The 21982-nt window shown below is 41.7% G+C and overlaps 2 protein-coding genes across 2 annotated transcripts; both read right to left on the bottom strand.

The window, feature by feature from the left end:
• Positions 1–8837: 8837 nt before the first annotated feature.
• On the bottom strand, positions 8838–9288 carry LOC132380784 (small ribosomal subunit protein uS8-like). Its single transcript, XM_059949778.1, has one exon. The coding sequence runs from the start codon at positions 9263–9265 to the stop codon at positions 8876–8878; it is 390 nt and encodes a 129-aa protein (XP_059805761.1). The 5' UTR covers positions 9266–9288; the 3' UTR covers positions 8838–8875.
• A 6576-nt stretch (positions 9289–15864) lies between these two features.
• Positions 15865–16818, bottom strand: LOC132380744 (C3a anaphylatoxin chemotactic receptor-like). The gene has a single exon (XM_059949736.1). The coding sequence runs from the start codon at positions 16816–16818 to the stop codon at positions 15865–15867; it is 954 nt and encodes a 317-aa protein (XP_059805719.1).
• Positions 16819–21982: the final 5164 nt, after the last annotated feature.

Below are 21982 nucleotides of genomic sequence, written 5' to 3'. Positions count from 1 at the left end.
CCTCGGCCCAAGAACCTCGACTCAGCTTGTGTGTCCGAATGGCCCAAAGAACTATGTTTTCTGGAGTTAGGCCTTTATGCTTTGGGTCTTGATAGGGTCACCCATGCCTGAGAAATCTCAGGATAGACCCCAGACTAAGAGTGATCCACTGGTTCTCCAGGCTCGAGTGTCAGCTCAGGACTAACCCTGACCCGTAAAATAAAACTGTTATGGAAACAGCAATGAAGAACCTTTCTACATCGGAGTGCGATGATATTCCTTAATCTCTACCCTGGATGGGTAACAGTAGTGAAAACCGAGAGGAAGCTACTGACACGATGATGTTCTGAGTTTTTAATGGTGAATGCAGTCCTCTTGAAGATGATGGCGGCCGCATGTCTGCGCATGATGGTGCGGGCTGACTCTGCAAACAACCGCAGCCACCTTTGAAGGATGCTTGGTGTCGTGCTCAGAGCGCCCGAGCTTTTCATCTATTTTAAAGCTGTCATGAGACTTTGGAGATGTCCCTTGTCATCCTTACCGCTGACAATGATGTAATCTAATTTCCCCGGAAACGTTCAAGAAGCTGCTCCATGGCTTTCTGACAGACTGCAAGTGCAAATGCAACTCTACAAACAAGCCTATTAAGCAATAAGGGCCTTTGCAGGTGGTAATGGCGAGAAACACATTGTCCATCTGTATGTAGGCCTCAGCTGAGAGCAGTGTGCTGAAGTTTTTTTCCTCCAGAAAGGTTTGCAAAGACATCCTCTACCCTGATCAAAGGGTATTGATCCTCTTTCAGTATCGGATTGATGGTGATCTGAAAATCATCACAGATCCTGCAGCCGAATTTTCTTTGCACTTGGGACTACTGGTCTTTTCCGTAGGCTCCACGCCAGCTTGAACGAAAAGCCGTTCCTATAATCTAGCAGACTGTCTACTTTGTCCCATATGGTACAGTATCAGGAGCCAGATCGGTTTTATAAAACTTGCGTGTATCATTTTACCGTTGAAAAGTCTGAGGATCCCAATGCCATCCTTGAAAATTGCTGTGTCGGCATACACAGCTTAACTTTCTTAATTTACTTGCAGTAGACGGGAATGTGGCATGGAAATTGATTGATCTGCAAAGAAGTTCCTGTTGGGTTAGACAATCACGCCCCTATCATACTGGCTGTCCTGTTTTCATCGCATCGGAATCAGGTACTTTTAACAGGACGCGACACATATATTACATATCTACACAGTCCGTAGGGGAACAGAGACGTGTATGAATTTAAACATCATACTTTCTTTAAAGTATGTCAACCAATCTTTTATTAAAACTGCTAAAAATCAAGAGTCACAGGTACTGATGTTTCAAGGGTGAATAACGAAAGAAGCAGCTTGTATGCATGAATCAGCAAAAATATGTGACTGTTCAAATATTTTCGGCATGCTATTTAGATTGCATGGCCTTCAGAGAGCCCGAATCGAAACATCGTCGAGGCTGTTTTGGGGTTAACTGGCATAACCGACCAAGTGAGATAGCCAAAAGCTGCAGACGAACTGTGACAAGTTCTCCAAGATGATTGGAAGAACTAACGAGCCGATTTTCTAATAAAACTGCACGACAGTGCACTTAAGAGAATCGATTCAGCTTGAAAAGGAAAAGGTGGCAACCCCAAATATTGATTTGATTTTGTTTGTTTTTTTTACTGTTTACTGCTCTTCATAGTATTGTTTTGATATTTGGAAACTCAACAAATTATCTTTCAAAGAATCTTCAGTTTGCAGGATTTTTGAAACGTGTGTGTATGAGATATTTTGACAGTGTTCTGTACACTCAATGACGACTTTATTCAGTACACCTGTATACCTACCCGTTTATGCAATTATCTTATTAACACATTAAGTGGTAGCAACGCAATGCATAAAAACATGGAGTCATGGTCAAGCGGTTCAGTTATTGTTCAGACCAAACATCAGAATGGGGAAGAAGTGTGATCTGAGCGACTTTGACCGTGGGATCATGGTTCAGGGCAGACAGGGTGGTTTGAGTATTTCAGGAACTGCTGATTGAATGAGGTTTTCACACACAAGAGTTTCTCGAGTTTACAGAGAAAGGTGTGAAAAAACAATCCGTTCTGTGTTTGAAACAGTCTTGCTGAAGAGAGAGGTCGTGGGAAAATGTCCAGCCTCGTTCAAGCTGACAGGAAGCAGACAGTACCCCGCATAACCACACGTTAGAACAGCGGCGTGCCGAAGATCATTTCTAACTGCATGACACGTCGATACTTCCAGTTGATGGACTACAGCAGCAGAAGATCACACTGAGTTCCCTCGTAGAGCTGATGTATATTGGTTACAGATATGGACCTACAAATAGCTGGGATGTTGCCCTTTTGGAGCTTATGTGTACAGGGAGAAATAAAATTAAAGCCATTCGGAGACGTCAGTGGTTCCAAGCTTCTAATTACTGTCAGAGAATGCATTCAGCGCAAACCTGAAATCCTTACTCATTGCAGACATCCAAAAAACAGAGAGAGAAATCCCCAAAGAAAGAATGAAAGGAAAACCCATCCCCTCGCCCCACACACACACAGCAGCAAAGAATCAGCCACCAACCTCAGTTGTTCCAGTAGGAGCATCAGTACCTGTGCCTGTCACCTATAAAAAGCAAGTCCCTAGACCCCAAGATCTATAGACCAAAGGAGTTGCAAGGGGCTAGTGATTTATACAGAGCGCGGTGTGTGCCTGGCATACGCTGCCCGGAATGGTGGTAAGAGTAGATAGGTTAGAGACATTTAAGTGATGTTTAGATAGGTGTAATGAGCATAATGGGAGGTTATCCACATTGTGTTGGCAGAGGGGATTAGTTTAATTGTCCACCTATTTACTGATTTAGTTGATCCGGCGCATTACTGTGCTGCATTGTTTTAAGTGATTAGAGTAAGGGTGTATTAAAGCCTCCACTCATGACCACAGCTGCATCCGACTGTCCACTGTGTCTTTAGTCTGGGGATATCGGTTGTCTGTGTATCCACGAGGAACTCCGTCAGGTATTCAAATCTGAGGCGTGTTTTCGGGTCTGGGTCATCCGTTCAAGCCTCTGCTCGACGAAGGCCAGCAAGGGCGAGGCAAGGAGAGAGCGCCTGAAGACCTGACGGAATTTGCTGCCAGCGAAGGTATAGCGAAGGGGGTTTTGGGCGCCGATGAAGGAGGCCAGGGCTGCAGCAAATAACAACTGGTCCGGGAGAAGCGGTGTGGGGAAGGTTGAGAGGAGGTCGCAGACCGTGTTGGGGATCAAATAGATCATAAATGTGACGACAACGGTGATGATGACGCAGATAGAATTCTTAGATTTGTCTAACCTGTTCCCTTACAGCCTCCAGCCAACCACGGAGTAGCACTTGATCATAATTACAAAGTGGAAGGCGAAGTTTAAAACAAGCCAAAATGGCTCCAACACGGCCAATTGCTTCTCCAAATCCTGGAGCAGGGGGACGGGTAGGCACATGACGAAGGCTAGGATCCAGACTCCGAAGCAGGCCGCACGACCCGATGTGAGGCTCAGATGTTGCTGGAACTAACTGGGCCGAGTAATAGCCAGGCAGCAGAAGATGCTGATCAGACATAACAATTATAGAACCATAGAACGTTACAGCACCGAAACAGGCCTTTTTGGCCCTCCTTGGCTGTGCTGAACCATTTTTCTGCCGAGTCCCACTGACCTGCACCTGGACCATATCCCTCCATACACCTGACATCCATGTACCTTTCCAAGCTTTTCTTAAATGTTAAAAGTGAACCCGCATTTACCACTTCATCTGGCAGATCATTCCACACTCCCACCACTCTGTGTGAAGAAGCCCCCCCCCCCCCCGAATGTTCCCTTTAAACTTTTCCCCCTTCCGCCTTAATCCATGTCATCTTTTTTTTTCTCCCCTAGCCTCAGTGGAAAAAGTCTGCTTGCATTCACTCTATCTATACCCATCGTAATTTTATATATCTCTATCAAGTCTCCCCTCACCCTTCTACGCTCCAGCGAATAAAGTCCTAAACTATTCAACCTTTTTCTGTAACTCAGCTTCTCAAGTCCTGGCAACATCCTTGTAAACCTTCTCTGCACTCTTGCAAACTTTTTCATATCTTTCCTGTAATTCGGTGACCAAAACTGCACACAATACTACAAATTCGGCTTCACCAAAGCCTTATACAACCTCACTATAACATTCCAACTCCTATACTCAATACTGTGATTTATAAAGGCCAATGTACCAAATAAAGGCCAATGTACCAAAAGCTCTCTTTACTACCCTATCTACCTGTGAAGCCACTTTTAGGGAATTTTGTATCTGTATTCGCAGCTCCCTTTGTTCCACTGCACTCCTCAGTGCTCTACCATTTACCTTGTATGTTCTACCTTGGTTTTTCCTTCGAAAGTGCAATACCTCACACTTGTCTGTATTAAACTCCATTTGCTATTTACAGCGTATTTTTCCAGCTTGTCCAGATCGCTCGGCAAGCTTTGAAAACCTTCCTCACTGTCCACTTACACCTCCAATCATTGTATCATTAACAAATTTGCTGTTCTAATTTACAAATAACAATGGACCCAGCACAAATCCCTGTGGCACACTACTAGTCACAGGCCTCCACTCAGAGGAGCCATCCTCCACTATCACTCTCTGACTTCTCCCATTGAGCCAATGTCTAATCCAATTTACTACCTCACCACGTATACCTAGCGATTGAATCTTCCGAACTAGCCGCCCATGCGGGACCTTCTCAAAGGCCTTACCGAAGTCCATGTAGACAACATCCACTGCCTTCCCTTCATCCACTTTCCTTGCAACCTCCTCGAAAATCTCTAATAAATTTGTTAAACATGACCTAATATATAAATATATATAAATATATGCTGGCCGATGCGTTGAGGTGCATCAAGTTTCCAAAAATCTTCCTGGAAAGGCTTTGTGCCCAGAGCAGCTCAGGGAGATTTTGGCCTAGCAGAAAGGCAGGGTCAGGCAATATATCAGGTCAGCCACAGTCAGGTTCAGGAAACACAGCCTGTGGACATTACTCTTCATCTTAAAACCCGTTGCCCAGATGACTGCGCATTTGCCGGGGACGCCCAGTAAGAAGGTGAGGTTGAAAATGACCATCGACATGACAGAACGTGCTCCCCACTCCATTCTGTTTCCATCGGCCGTGGAATTGTGGGAGGAGAGATTCCTAGCTAGCGTCAAAATGGATACTGTTTCGGAGAACGACATTGTCGAATCTGGTGGATGACGTATTGTGGAAGTGAGAGGCGCGCAGACTGGAGAGATGGCGTATTTAGGTGGGGAGGCGAGAGAGAAGAGGGAAAGAGCGATAGGCCAGTGGAGATGGGTTGCAACCCATCACCTAACTCGTACATTGGAAAAGCATACAGGTTCTTTGGTCAATTGACCTTTGTAAACTTTCCTGTGGTTAGGCTAGGCTTAACCAGGTGGGTTTCTGGGCAGTGCGGCTCGTTGGGCGGGAAGGGCCGATTACTGCAAAGTACTTAAGTCTTATGATGTATTGCACTGTCACCAAAAGAGAAACATATTTCATGACATATCTGAGTGACGATAAACCTGATTCTGATATGGGCTCTTGTGAACTGAGACTGGGAAGAAGCTTGGAGAATGAAATTATGGTTTGGAAAAGGGGGTTGGAGAGGGGAGGAAGCGGGAAGTATCAGAGAGTCATTCTGTTGTTCTATACCCCGTGGGCATCTTGTGACTGTCTTATGACCATGATGTAATTGAGCATCTTGTGAGCATGATGTGATGGTCTTGTGATGGTCTGGGTGATGTAATTTTCCCGCCAGTGTGAGGTCACGTGACGACAGGTTCCAACAGGTATAAAACGGGAAAGCCAGCCGTGAAGCAAGAGTTTTTGTGTTGAGTCGTCGTTTAATTGGTCGGTTACTCCGTTATGCTGCATATTTGCTCTCATGACGCAGCTTCGTTTTAAAGTGTTTTACTTTCCACTGTAAGGAACAGAACCTTTGTGCCAGCAGTTTTGCCAATCGCTGCCAGTGAAATTTGATGTATCTTTGATTTAATTTTAAAGACTATTGGAGAGTCAAGACTTTACCGAAGTACTGGAACCCAAAGGATCGAGTAGAGCTGGTGTCGTCGGCGGTTTACTACCGGATCGACCTTATTGAAAATAGTGACCTGCATCTGAGATAACCCCTACCTGTAAGAGTCGAAATGGTTGTGCAGTGTTCATTGGCCAAGAAGAAGGTCAGTTCATTTCAGCCTTTTCTATTTTCATCGTCGTGAATCCTATTTACAAGGCACACTTCGGCTAGGGTTAGCAGTAACGTCACATCGTCGAGGAATTCGTTACTTCAGGAAAGTCTCTCCTAATTGACTGTATAAATCACTTGAACTTTCACATTTACCACTTTAAGACTGTTTCAGTGTTGCCGTATAGCAGTTAACTTCCGTTTATGTTTGTCTTTTGTTTACTTTTCATTTTTGTTGAACAGAGTTCAATAAATTGCTTATTTGTTTATAAAGTTGACTCATTTCTATATTTATTGTTGCCAGACACTTATTGCAACACTGTAATGATCAAGAAACCAATTGGTTGGAATCAAATGAATTGCCTCGTGTGTCAGGGTTACGAGTGTCTGCACCCACGACAGCTACCTCAACCCTCACCGCCCATAGCACACCTTATCCGGCACCTCTCCCACATCCCTCCCGTGGTGCTTCACCCTCGCCATTCCCAACAGCCGTTGAACTGCCCGCCAGATTTTCAAAGGCACCCTCGGAACTGCGTTGATAAATACAGTACTGTGGAAAAGTCGAAGTCACCCTCAGTACCGAAATGTGCTCAGGACGTTTTGCAGAGTCCTGCAAAAACGCAGAAGAATCCAGCACAGAAATGGTCCAAAATCGTCACAGAAATTGTACCGAACCAACTAAATTAGCAATTGCATGGCCAACGCAGCAATCCCGTCTGCTGACACAACGTCCACCTTCCTCACATTCGTTCGCCCATGTAAACGTCTCTTATCAGTGCCAGTTTGTTGTAAGTAAGTTTGTTGAATACACAAAGCTTGGGGATGTTGTGGATAGTATGGAGGGCTGTCAAAGATTACACCGGGACATTAATAGGATGCAAAATTGGGCTGAGAGGTGGCAAATGGATGTCAACCTAGTTAAGTGTGAAGTGGTTCATTTTGGTAGGTCAAGTATGATGGCAGAATATAGTATTAATGGTATTAATGGCAGTCTGGAGGCTCAGAGAGATCTTGGGGTCCGAGTCCATAGGGCGCTTAACGCAGCCGCGCAGTTGACTCTGTGGTTAAGAAGGCGTATGGTGCATTGGCCTTCGTCAGTCGTGGAATTGAATTTAAGAACCGAGAGGTAATGTTGCAGCTATATAGGATCCTGGTCAGACCCCACTTTGAGCACTGTGCTCAGTTCTGGTCGCCTCGCTACAGGAAGGATGGAGAACTATAGAAAAGGTGCAGACGAGATTTACAAGGATGTTGCCTGGATTGGGGAACATGCCTATTGAAAACAGGTTGACTGAACTCGGCCTTTTCTCCTTGGAGCTATGGAGGATGAGAAGTGACCTGATAGAAGTGTATAAGATGATAAGAGGCATTGATCATGTGGATAGTCAGAGACTTTTTTCCCAGGGCTGAAACGGTTGCCGCAAGAAGGCACAGGTTTAAGGTGCTTGGGAGTACTGACAGAGTAGATGTCGGGGTAAGATTTTTACGCAAAGAGTGGTGATTCCGTGGAATGGGCTGCCGGCAATGGTGGTGGAGGCGGATACGATAGGGGTTTTTAAGAGACTTTTTGATAGGTACATGGAGCTTAGAAGAATAGAGGGCTATGGGTAGGGACATGCAAGGAACAACATTGTGGGCCGAGGGGCCTGTATTGTAGGTTTTCTGTTTCTATGTTTCTAAGTACTCATTACACTATAGTACATGTAATCTATATTTATACTGTCTAAAGGAGCATAAACATGAATTTTCTTCCAAATATGTCCATGAACGTTTTATTAAAACTACTAAAAGCTTAACAGGTATTGCTGTTTCAAAGGTAAATAAGAAATGGACTGAGATCTTATCTCTTGTGTGCTTCATATCGGAATGAAAGAGGAAAGCACCGTGCTTGCAGGAAGTGGTTTATATACTCGAGTGTCGTGCGTCTGTAGAGAGCGCCAATCTTTCAAGTACAACGGGGCGAAAACACTGAGGTGATGTCATTGAGTGTATATTATGGACGGAATCCATGGTGACTTTTCATTTTCAATGTTTTTATTAATTACTGGCATAGACGAATACAAAATAAGTTATGATATTATGGAAACACAAAACAAGGATACAATGCCACATATCTATGAATAATAAGGCAACCATAATCCTGAAAATATATATTTTATCCTAATCTAAAGCTAAAACAATACCCCATTACACAAAAAAAGAGGGAAAAACAGCTTCTTGGTTAAAAGAGAAGAAGAAATAATCTGGGACATACAGTCATAAATTCAAACAAATAGTGCCCATCATCATTGCTGAACAAATCGAAGATTGTGAAATTAGTTCCAAAAAGATCCCCATAATGTGAAAAAAAATTGTCTAGGTATAGAAATACTCTAGATTTAAACATGACATAACCTCAATCAACCAATGGGCATTAGTAGGTGGAGCGGCATCTTTCCATTTAAGCAACCAAACTGTTTTGGCTATAAGACAAATAAAAGCCCAAATATGCATATCAGTCGGCTGAAGAGTAAAATCATTCCAGTAATGCCAAACAAGGGAGTAAGAGGATTGGGTTTAAAATTCACTTTAAAATGCTCTGAGAAAGTTTTTTTTAAAAATTTTATTGCAGGCTGGTCTCACATTTTAGAAAAAGAATCCCAAGATTTTTCCTCCTGTGTGTTTTCGTTTGGCCTCTTCATGGTCCATGATGCCAACTGAGGTCGTGAGAACGAGGTACCCAAACTGACGGGAAGGCAAAAGACTATTCTGCCACCTTTCCAGCTCCTTTACTTGAACATCAAATCTGGGGCTGATGACACCACACTTGTTCAGTCTCCCTGTGAGATTAACAATTTTTCCACCCCTGTGATCGCCGATAATTTCAAATTCTCCAATGTAGCCGTGCTTCATCATTACAGTCAGGAACCTCACAATCACTTTGGAGCATGGGCGGATGAGAACCTGGCGTTTTCCACGTTTCTCTGAATTGTTGATGCTTGTAAGGGCATCGGCAAGAACGTTCATGCGCACCATAATGCCGGTTCGGAAATATCGCGGAAAGAACGAGAAAGTTTTAAATACTTCTTTCCAAAATTTATCAAGCCGTGGGCAGGACCTAAACATATTAATCAGTGAGGCCTCTTCGACATTACATCTATTAGAGTACGGAGAAAAATCTGAGTGAAAACGAGAGAGTTTATCTTTAATCATATCGGCTCAATGAACCACTTTACATTGTCAAAGAGAGTGACGTGCACATAACGAAGAGGTGTGAACAGGTTTAAAAATTCATTCCAAGTATCCTCATCAGTTGAAATCTGTAGGTCTTGTTCCCAGAGATTTTTAATTTTGTCTAATGGAATGTTTGTCATTGCCAAGGACATACTATAAATATTAGAAATGGATCCATTATGAAAAGGCTTTAGAGTAAAAAAAATCAATTAAATTCTTTTCTGGATATTTAGGAAATGTACGAAGTTGAGAACGCAAAAAGTCTCTAATTTGTAAATATCTAAAAAAGTGAGCTTTACGATTATATTTAATAGACAGTTGATCAAATGAGGAAAGACTACTCAGACAAACAGATCCTGAAAACATTTAATACCTAGTCTATTCCACTCTTTTAAAACTACATCAGTCAAAGAAGGTTTAAAAAATAATTTGAAAAATTCGGACCAGAGAGTGAAAAACCAAATATCCCAATAATTTTCTAAATTTTAACCAAATCCTCAAAGACTGTTTAACTACCTAATTATCAGTTAAATTACTCAAGGATAGAGGAAATGGAGAACTAAGAAGAGAAGTAATAGAAAATTTATTAACTGAATTAACTTCTGAAGGCACCCAATCCGGACAGTAATTACGATTAATATAATATAACCGAAAGGCAAGTTAGCGTTTGTTGACGGGCCAGTAGTAACCCAATTTAGATTTTACTACTGGCCCGTCAACAAATTTTTTTAGTTTTCTTAAGGTGAAATCGGAGGGTTTAATTCTTCCATAAATAAGAAGATAAGAAGATCGAGTCCAAACGGTCAAATAAGGATTTCGGAATAAAAACGTGTTGGGCTTGAAATAAATCTGAAACATTCGGCAAAATATTCATTTTAATTGAATTGATATGTTCAATTAGCGATAAAGAAAGAGGAGACCAGTTTGATAGTACCTTCTTAACATAGTCCAAAAGAGTGATAAAGTTTTCTTTAAAATGAATTTTATAATTCCTAGTAAATGTTTTACCGAAATAAGTAAATTGATTTCTTACAATTTTGAAAGAAAGGTCAGAGTTGACTGATACCAAATTAGTCAAAGGAAAAAGTTCACTCTTATGAAGACTAAGTTTATATCCTGAGAACGGAATAAATTCAGTAAGTAAAGTACTGAAGGTAGAGAGCATTCCACATGAGAAATGTAGAGCAAAAGGTCATCAGCATAAAGCGACAACTTATGAATGCTACCCTTCCTTAAAATACCCGAGATGTCAACGGATTCATTAAATGCGATGGCTAAAGGCTCTAAAGCCAAGTCAAATACAAAGGACTCAAAGAACACCTTTGTCTATTACCACGTCGGAGATTAAAAGGTTTAGATCTCTGAGAGTTAGTAAGAACCTGGGCAGTGGGAGATGAATAAAGTAATTTAATCTATTGAATGAAATTGGACCCAAAGTTAAATTTTTCTAATATTTTAAATAAATAATTCCATTCAACCCGATCAAAGGCTTTCTTGGCATCTAAAGAGATCATGCATTCCGAAATTTCTTCCGAGGGAGAGTAAATATCATTCAGTAAACGACGAATGTTAAAATGAGAATAACGATTTTTATGAAATCCCGTCTGGTCATCAGAGATAATAGAAGGCAGAATGTTTTTCATCCTATGAGCCAAAAGTTTAGATAAAATTGTAGCGTCAACATTAAGTAGGTAAATAAGTCTGTAGGAAAAACAATCAGTTGGATCTTTATTCGTTTTGAGAATAAGTGAAATAGAGGAGTCATAAAGTGATTGTGGCAACCTGCCTAATTTAAAAGAGTGAGGAAGGACAGAAAGTAAATGAGGAATAAGTAAAGGAACGAAAGCCTTATAAAACTCTGCAGAAAATCCGTCCGGACCGGTAGCCTTCCCGGAACTCAGAGAATGGGAGAACCGGGTAACTTCCTCAGAAGAAAAAAGGCAGATCTAACTATTTTCGATTAACCTTAGAAAGTGAAGGAATGTTTAGACGATCTAGAAATTTATTGATAGAACAAATGGTTGTAAGAGAGTTTGCAGTAAAATTCTCTAAAATTATCATTTATTTCTAATTGATCAGAAGTTATATCACAATTCGCTTTGGAAATTTCCTTAATTTGACGTTTAACTATTAAAGTTTTAATTTGATTAGCCAAAAGTTTGCCCTTTTTATCGCCATGAACATAAAACTGACTTTTATCTTTTAAAAGTTGAGTTTCACCAGGGTAAGTTAAGAACAGATCATATTTAGTTTTAACTTCAATGCATATTTTATATTAGACGTGATTCGAACTAAAAGCATATTTTTGATCTGAATGTTTCAGCTGATTGGCTAAATCAGTATTCTCCTTATTAGCTTTTTTCATAATACTTGCTGTATATAAAATAATTCGGCCTCTAATATAAGCCAGGAAAGCAACCCAAACAATAAGGCTAGCATTTCCATCTACCGTATTCTCTTCAAAGCAAAAAAGTAAATTGACTCTCTAAAAATTTTAAAAAAGCATTATCCGATGGTTAAATTGGATTAAAACACCAACATCTTTTTGATCCAGAAACACTCGGAATACTTACTAATAAAAAGACGGAGGCATGATCTGAAACAGCAATTTCTTTATATTCACAGGATGGTATCAAATGACTATTGTCAAAAAATAATCAATCCTAGAATAGGTATGCAGAACATGAGCAAAACAGAATATTCTCTACTTGCTGAGTGGCAAAAACGCCAAACATCAATAGTGTGACATTTCATTAGAAAAGATTGAATTTTGAAGACAGATCTCCTAATATCCAATGTTAGAATATAAAATCACCTCCCAAGATTAAAGCGTACAAATTTTAGTCTGCTAAAAAGAAAAAAAAGTTCAAAAAATCTGGGATCATCCATATTCGAGCATAGAGATTAGCAAAAACCATTAGTTTGTTATCAAATTTCCCTTAGACTATAACGAACCGCCCATTGGGGTCAGATATTACATCATGTTGAAAAAGGACAACTGAATTGTCAATCAAAATCGAAGTACCCCTGACCTTGGCTTGAAAGGAAGAATGAAAAGCTAGACCATTACAACGTTTGAACTAACGTCTGCAGTCAGATCTGCGAACGTAATTTCTTGTAAAAAAATAATTGAGGCATTCAATTTCTTAATATAGGTAAAAACCTTACTGCGTTTCACAGGGTGGTTTAAGCGTTTCACATTTAAACTAACAAAATTAATATTGCGTACTATTTAAATATGTTTAAAGCAGAGGTTAAACATATGAACCACTGGAATATACCAAAAATCCAAACATTAAAATTCAAAATACTTAACCCAAACAAATGAGGCGGGGATAACCAAACAGCTGATAAAAAGAAAAAAGAAAATAAAAACAGCCCACTCCCGCCCACCCCTCCCAACGAAAAAAAAATCACCCAAAAAAGCTAATCTGGTGATAAATCGCACCCCCAATATCCTATGGCAGAGCTCTAAGAGAATAAAAGATTAGTACAAAATGAAATCCAACAGACTAAATAACCTTCAAACGAACTGAAAAAAAAATCAAAACATAGTACTTGCAAAAATAATTACAAGGGAAGCTTACTGAATTTAAGTCTAGTAATTTTCTACACAGTAAAAAATGAAAAAAAAAGAGAAGAAAAAAAGAATTATTTAGGAAAATATATCGAGGTAAAAGGAATAATTCAAAGGAAGAAATGCTAAACAAATAAACTACAAAAATGCAACGGATTGATCAGTGAAACTGAAAGGACGAGGTTATGAGAAGCAAAAATAAACAGTTAAACTTCTGGAGTTTATAGGCGAAATATTTTTGAAAAGACCTAAAGAAGAGTTCAAAACATCATATTAAAATACGATAAAACATTAATTATAAGAATATATGAGAAAAGAAGAAAACAATTTTCATAAGAAAGACGTACTAAACATCTAGACTGCAAACTTACAACAACAAAGAATCGGTCAAGCTAAGGAAGCATGGTTTACATAATAAGGAATTAAACAATTAATGTTCTGGACTTGATTCGGCTTGAAGAGAATCGTGCACTTCCTCAATGACTGTTTTGTTCTTAAAACGATCATTTAATATCTTGGGTGAATAAACTTCGACCAGCCTTATCTTGTAATCTTCAAAGCTAATCATACCTAACCGACGAGCTTGGCAAGTTATAGCAAGCTTTGTTTGGAAGTCATGAAAAGCAGTTATCACAGGTCGATGTTTTTGTTCAGAAGATGATTTAAATATTGGGGCACGGTGCGCCCGATTAACTCTAGGCAGATTATCCAAAACATCACAAAACAAGCGAACTAACAGCTTTGCAAAACATTCTGAAGGTCGATTACCGTCGACCAACTCAGGAAGAACCAAAATTCGTATATTTTTCTTTCTTGATCTACTCTCCAAAGGGACAATCTTTTGTCTTAAAGATTCATTGATTTTCGATGGTTTATCTCCGAACTTTTCCAAGTCATCGGTCTCAGTATCGAGTCTCGTCAAAGCATTTTCATGTTGTTTAATCTGAGTAGTATGCTCCCATACAGTTTTTTAAATAGTCTGCAGTAGAATCTCCATTCGTTTAAGCTCTGTGGTAACTTCTAAACACACATCCGGAAGTTGTTCAGAGGTTTCGCACTGAGCTTTCCGAATTAGCTCCGCAATAGCTTCCAACGTCACAGAAGGATCCTCTTTTTTTTTAGAAGATTTAGCGGGAGACATCATAATACTCCAAAAGTAAGTTTTCAAAGCAGATTGGATTCAGTAATTTAAAAAGAACGGAGCAGTTCGAGAAACACGTCTACTTCATACAATGCCGGCAGGAGGCGTGATCCACGGCGACTTTATTCCGTGAAGTCAACTTTGGCATGGTTATAGAAGGGGTGGGGGTGATGTTATTCTGACTGCAAGTCAACGACAGGCGGTTTCCGCACAGAGCAGTGCTATGACTTTCAGTTGTTTGTGATATAAACTGGATCAATAAAAGGGTTGGATATCCAAATAGGTGGGTTATTAGGTTTGAGAACGACACATGGATTTAGTTGTGCTGTGCACCGCGAAGATGTCTACCAAAGGATGCAGCCAATACTGTGCCAATGTCCTCGGCACGCTCGATTTTTTTATATGTGGTTTTGGATGGCATTGTCTGCAAAGGGACTTCATCGCAACATCATTGAGGTTGTCTGGGATTACCTGGAGAAACAGAAGCAAGCGAGAGAGCCAAGGTGTGCAGAAGGACCGTGGCAAGTTCTCCAAGATGCTTGGGATGGCCTTCCAGCCGATTTTCTTGTAAAACTGCACGACTGTGGCAGTAAGAGAAGTGATGTACCTTTACAAGCAGAGGGTGGTAACAACAAACACTGATCTGATTTTATTTTTCTTAGTTTTTATTGCTGTTTATAGTATTATTTCTGTATGTAGAAGCTTTACGTTTCATTAGACCACTTTATTAGGTACTCCTGTATACCCGCTTGTCAATGCAAAGATCAGCCGCTCATATGAAAGCAACGCAATGCATAAAAACAGGCAGGTATGGTCAATTGATTCAGTGGTTGTACAGACCAAACATCAGAATGGGAAAGAATCCCGATCTAAGTGACTTTGATCGCAGATGACAGTTCACGCCAGACAGATTGTTTTGATTATTTCAGAAACTGCTGATTTAATGGGATTTTCACGCACGACAGTCCGTAGAATTTACAAAGAAAGTTGTGAAAAAAACATCCTGTTCTCTGTGTGAAAATGACTTGGAAGGAGACAGGTCATAAGAACGTGGAGACTACTTGGTGAAAGAGGTGTATACAGTTCTGGTCGCCCATTACAGGAAAGATGTCGAGACTTTGCAGAGGGTGCAGAGGAGATTTACCAGAATGCTGCCTGTATTAGAAAGCATCGTCTACTACGAGAGGTTGAATGCATTTGGGTTGTTTTCACTGGGGTGGCGGGATGAGGTTTAGTAGATCATGAAAGGCATGTATATTCAATATGTTTCCCAGGGTTGAAAATTCTAACACCAGCGGACGTGCATTTACAGCGAGAGTGATTCATTTCGAAAGGAGATGCGAGGGGCAATTCATTTACACAGACAGTGGTGTGTGCCTGCTATATGCTGCCTGGAATGGTGGTGAGAGTAGATGTATTAGAGACCTTTAAGACATGTTGAGATGGGTGGAATCAGCATAAACGAAGGATAAAGGTAGGCGGAGGCCATTAGGTTAATTGAGCATTTATCGACTGATTGAATTGATACGGCAAATTGTAGGCCGAATGGTCTATGTTCTATGTTCTAAGAGATTAAAATAGGGGTGTAGGAAAGCCTCCACTGCCGAACACTATTGTATCCGACGGTTCACTATGTCTGCAGTCAGAGGATCTCGGTGGGATATCTGGCTGCAACTAACTCCCTCAGACATTCGTATTTGAGGTGAAGTTGGAGGCCTGGGACTGGGTCTCCAATTCCAGCCTCTGCTCGGCGAAAGCCAGACGGAGCGAGGCGAGAATCGAGCGGCTGCAGACCTGGTGAAATTCGCGGCCAGAGAAGAGATAGAGAAGAGGATTGAGGGCGCTGTTCAAGGAGGCTAGGGCGACAGTGAGTAACGACCACGCTCCGGGGATCGGTGTGGAGAAGGTTGATATGAGGTCGTAGACAGCGTTGGGAATCCAACAGATCATAAATGTGACGACCACGGTGATGATAAGGCGGAGAGGCTTTTTAGATTTGGCGAACCTGCTCCCTTGCAGCTTCCAGCCAACCAGCGAGTAGCAGGTGATCATAATTAGAAAGGGGAGTCCGAAGATGAAAAGAAACCAAAATAGCTCTAACACGGTCATCCACTTGCCCAAATCCTGGATCAGGAGGACGGGCAGGCATATGACGAAGGCTAGGATCCAGACACCGAAACAGGCTGCACGCACCCATCGGAGGCTCAGAAGTTGCTGGAACCAAATAGGTTGAGCAATAGCCAGGCAGCGGCAGATGCTGATCAGACATAACAGATATACGCTGGCGGATGCGTTGAGGAGCATGAAGAATCCAATATACTTCCAGGAAAAGTAGGGGTTGTACCCAGAATAGGCCAGCGAGTTGTTGGTAATGCGGAATGGAAGAGTCAGGCAATAGATCAGGTCAGCCATAGCCAGGTTCAGGAAACACACCGTGTGGACCTTAATCTTCATTTTGAAGCTCGTCACCCAGATGACTGCACCGTTACCCGGGACGCCCAGTAGGAATGTGAGGATGAAGATGACCATTGACATGACGGAAGGTGCATCCCACTCCATGTTTCCAACGGCCGTGGTATTGTGGGAGGAGTCATTCCCAGCGAGCGTCGTGTTGGATACTCCTTCTGAGACTGACATCGGCGGATCTGGTGGAGGAGATATTGTGAAAGTGAGAGGGGTGCACTACAGCCTTCCCGTCGTGAGTCGAGCAAAACTGAGCACAGTACTCCAAATGGGGTCTGACCAGGGTCCTCTATAGCTGCAACATTACCTCTCGGCTCCTAAATTCAATTCCACGATTGATGAAGGCCAATACACCATATGCCTTCTTAACCACAGAGTTAACCTGTGCAGCCGCTTTAAGCGTCTTATGGACTCGAACCACAAGATTCCTCTGATGCTCCTCACTGCCAAGAGTCTTACCATTATTACTATAGTCTGCCATCATATTTGACCTAGCGAAATGAACCACTTCACACTTATCTGTGTCGACCTCCATCTGCCACCTCTCAGCCCAGTTTTGCATCCTATCAATATCGTGCTGTAACCTCTGACAGCCCTCCACATTATCCACAACATCCCCAAACTTTGTGTCATCAGCAAGCATACTTCCTCATCCAGGTCATTGATAAAAATCACGAAGAGCAAGGGTCCAGAACAGATCCCTGAGGCACTCGACTGGTGACTGACCTCCATGCAGAACATGACCCACCTACAACCAATCTTTGTGTTCTGTGGGCAAGGCAGGTTTGTATCCACAAAGCAATGTCCCCTTGGGCATTGCCTCCTTACTTTCTCAGTAACCCCTGCATGTGGTACCTTATCAAATGCTTTGCAGAAATCTCTATACGTTACATCTGCTGCTCTTCCTTCATCACTGTGTTTAGTCACATCCTCAAAAAATGAAATCAGGCTCGTAAGGCACGACCTGCCCATCTCAAAGCCAAGCTGACTATTCCTAACCATATTATACCTTTCCAAATGTTCTTAAATACTTCCTCTAAGGATCTTCTACATTAATGTAACAACCGCTGAGGGAAGACTCACTGGTGTATAATTTCCTCGGCTATCTCTACTCTCGTTCTGGAATTTCTGAAAATGATTCTATCTACACTGTCTCTGTACCTGTTATCTTTATTTATTTTGTCAAGTCATCGGTCAGTGTCCTTCGACCCCATGGAAAACAAGACCAGCATCTATAATCTCTAGAGTTCTCCTCATTGAACTGAATGTTAACAAACTTACTGCCCTGCATTCACTGAGTTATTGAGTTATCTCCTGAAAATCCTCCCAAAAGTAGGAAGGTCGGGTTTCTTCCGCAAACCAGCCATCCTGGTCAGACGCCACATTTCCAAATTACACGTATGCAATATAAATCCCATTGAAATGCATCTCACCTTTTCCTGGAATTCCCGGCTCCGTTTCCGGTTCACAGCAGTTTTGAATACTTACACTCAGACGTTAAATTGGACGGTGAGATTCAACGGGTGCTCCAGGTACTTTAAGGAGTTGTGCCCTGTGCGGAATTTGGATGCTGATTTAGCAACGGTGGGGTCTTAATTCCGAATGAGCCGAAGAGAAGAGTTAGTCCACCTCGGTAGAAACTCTCTGCATTTGAAGTTCCAAGAAGCCCAATATGAGGAAGTTGAGCTGTTGACACCAGGAGGTTATACTTCCCGCAGAGAGATGCGAAGAACGGAATATTTCCTTTATTTTTGAGAAGTAAAGTAGACAGAAGAGGCTAAGCGGTTAATTTCTGAAATTAACCCCATCTGGTCCATGTGACTTATCTACGTTCAGACCTTTGAAGTTCCCCAAAATCTTCTCGCTAGGAATACTGAATTCACACACTTCATGCTGGTGTCTTACACAATGAACATTGATGCAAAATACTTGTTCAGGTGTTCCGCTCTTTCCGTGTCCCACATTACTATCTCTCCAGCACCTTTTTACAGCGGTCCAATATTACCTGTCTCCCTCTTTAACACTTTACTTCTCTAAAGAAACATTTAGTGTCCTGTTTAATATTATTGGCTAGCTTACCTTCCTATTCCATCTTGAGGGTTTTAATTACTTTTTATTTTTTTTCCAGTTGGTTTTTAAAAGCTTGCTCCTCCCTTAAATTTCGAGCAATTCTTAGTGGAATATATAGCCGATGTTTGGCTTTACGTTAGCTTTAATTTCTCTTCTTGGCAATGATGTTTCATTTTGCTTCTAGAATACTTCCTCTTTTGGATCTATATATGCCCTGCCTTCCGAATTCCTTCGAGAAATTCCAGCCATTGCTTCTCTGCCATCATCACTTCCAGTGTTCTTTTCCAATCAATCTGGCCAACTCCTTTCTCATGAGTTTAATTCCCTTTACTCTGCTGTCATTCTGATAGATCTACGTTCAGCTTCTCCTTCTCAGAGTAAATCAGTTTATGTTATGATCACTTCCCCTTTGAGGTCTTTTACCCTAAGCTTTCTACTCAATTCCCCAATTACTTCAACCAGGGTTTCTTGCACTTGTAATTCCATAGTTCAATCCTCAATGATTTCATTTCATTTTTTTCCCAACAGAGTAGTGTCTCCCCTCTGCTTTCCTGACTGACCTTTCGATACATTGTCTATCCGAAGCTCCCAGCTACAATCTTCATTCAGCCACGATCCGGTAATGTCCACACCATCATACATGCCAATCTGTAACGGTGCTACAATACAAGTTCATCCACCTGATTCCGTCTGCTGTGTGAATTCAAATATCGTACCTTCAGTCTCCTGTTCACACACTTCGAGTTTAGCCACGTTTTACTTTGTGACCATTCCTGTTGACTACAATTTTTACTGTCATTAGCCTTTCCTTGCGTGGAGCCTGAGTACGCATTTGCCTTTGTTTGGAAACCAACTAGCTCATATTTAGCACTATCACTCTTGTTTCCACTGCCTTGCCAAAAACATTCCCGAACAACTTCAGCGAAACTTGAATTCAGGTGTAATCTGTCCCTTTTTTACAGGCCATACCTTCCCCAGAGGAGATCCCGGTGATCTCTAAATCTGAACCTCTGCCTGCTCCTTACACGAGCTCATCAGCCACACAATGAACTGGCAAACCTTCCTCTCCTCACTATCACTGGCACATGCCTCAAGCAGCAATCCAGCGATTACTGCCCCTGTGGTCTTTATTCTCAGCTTTATTCTCAGATTCTCAGCTTTCTATTGACCTATCTGAAATCTCTTCAGGATTTCCTCACTTTGTCTCCCTAGTTCATTGGTGCCAATACATACGAAGACTTCTGCCTGCTCACTCTCGCCTTTGGGAATGCCATGGATCCGTTTAGAGACATCACTGATCCTGGCACCAGGGAGGCAACATGCCAGTCTGGTGTTGTTCACCTGCCCAGAGAATATCATCTCCGTTTATTTGACGGTCAACACTTCAGTCGTCTTCACCTCTCTGCTCTGCGGATGTAGAGCACTCAGACCCGGTTACTGTGCCCCCCCTCTCCTGGTAATTCGTCTCCCTCAATAGTATTTAAAGTTGTATACTTATTATTGAGGGAAACAGCTGCAGGAGTACTGGCCGTGTATTTCCCATCCTTCTCCTGACAGTTAATGTCTCCTGAATTTTTGAATTGATTTCCTGGTTGTAGTTCCTGTCTTTCACTTCCCCATTCTCTCGTATCTGTCGAAGGTCGTGGAGCTGCAGCTCCAATTCCTTAATACGTTGTCTCAGGAACTGCATCTCGACGCACCTGGTTCAGGTGTGTTTATTTGGGCCTCCGGAGGTCTCACAAACACCCCACACGCTACACAGAGTAAAAAAAAAACACTACTCCTGCAGCCATTGCCACTGAACTATGAGGAATGAGCAAAGAGCAAAGAGAGAGAATATTAGTCTGTTTCATTAAAATGGGCCATTGTTTTTGACATTTTCTTTACTAACCCTGTAGACAAATCAGGAATTGCAAAGATAAATCTTTTGATCGCATGTGGTGCGTTGTCTGTTATTTCGTGACATCAGTTTGTAACAGGGTAGCGAATTACACAACATCTACAGAAACAAGGGATTTAGGGTGGGATCGCACTTGAATCTCACGAGTTTGTTGAGGCCGAAGATTGACTTTCCTGGACGTAAACATCCGCGGAAACCAGCGAGTTTGAAAAGTTTGTTGCAGTGTAAATTCCAAAATACTGCATTGCAGTAATTTCTGCTGTATCACATTCACTGTGCGGTGTGTATGGGATTCACGGCGACTTGGTAGGACTTTAGCAGTCCATCATAGGGTAAGACCTGGCCACCACCCGAGCACATCTGCAGGGAGAGCCCTCACAGGACAGCAGCATCCATCATCAAAGACCCATGCCATCCAGGCCATGCTCACATCTCTGTGCAGCCATCGGGCAGGAGGCATCAGATCCTTCAGTAGAGGACCACCAGGTTCAGGAACAGTTATGTCCCAATCGACCATCCGAGGCTGCTGAATCAGATCAGATAACTTCCCTCACCCAACAGTGAACAGTTCTCACAACCTACAGACTCAATTTCAAGAACTCTACACTCAAGTTCTCAATACTCTTGTTATTTTTTTTGATGTCATTTTGTTTTACTTTTTTCTATTTGCACAATTTGGTGTCTTTTACACATTGGTTGTTTGTCCATGTTGGTATACAGTTTTTAATTGATTGTATATAGTTTCTTTGTATTTACTGTGAATGGTCTGAAAAGAGGGATATCAGGGTTGTGTATGGTGACGTATACTTTGATAATAAATTTACTTTGTAAGTTGAACTTGGTAGGTTTTACTGAGAACCAATTTTCCCACAGACGACGGACTGTCCGTGTGTAGGGAATCGTGCGCAGACACTGGTCATCAGAGTTCTATTGCTTGTGACAGATTAAATGGATTTGGACTAAATTTGAGTTGTGCTCATGGGTACATTTGTGATGACATTTACAAAATAAAAAAAAAGAATTGGCATCGCTGGATTGTTGGGAATATTGTCAATATTGTTACAGGATTCACAAGGATGTAAGTGAATTGAAAATATGACAGGAAAATGGTTAATGGGGTTCATCCTGTCCAGTGTCTGCTTTTTATACTGTGGGTCTGTGTTGGGGCGGTGGTTGGGGTCAAATATCTGAGATCTGTACAAAATAATCGAGTTGTTGCCGTACAGTCAGCAGCTATTTTATTAGTTATCTCCTGTATTCAGTAAAATCGCCATGAAGTCTATGTTGGTCGTCACTGTCACAATGTTCTATATTCCCCCGTATCCCTATCAATACATGCTTTGGCCACACAAGAATTCATTAACCTCT

The sequence above is a fragment of the Hypanus sabinus genome, chromosome 24 (assembly GCF_030144855.1).
Source record: "Hypanus sabinus isolate sHypSab1 chromosome 24, sHypSab1.hap1, whole genome shotgun sequence".
In the NCBI taxonomy this organism is placed as follows: domain Eukaryota; kingdom Metazoa; phylum Chordata; class Chondrichthyes; order Myliobatiformes; family Dasyatidae; genus Hypanus; species Hypanus sabinus.
The sequence above is the reverse complement of the archived record's forward strand: the minus strand, read 5'-3'. Positions and strand labels throughout refer to the sequence as shown.

Coding starts and splice junctions, on each gene's coding strand:
- LOC132380744 (XM_059949736.1), bottom strand. CDS start 16,818: ATGTCAGTCTCAGAAGGAGTATCCAACACGACGCTCGCTGGGAATGAC.
- LOC132380784 (XM_059949778.1), bottom strand. CDS start 9,265: ATGGTGCGCATGAACGTTCTTGCCGATGCCCTTACAAGCATCAACAAT.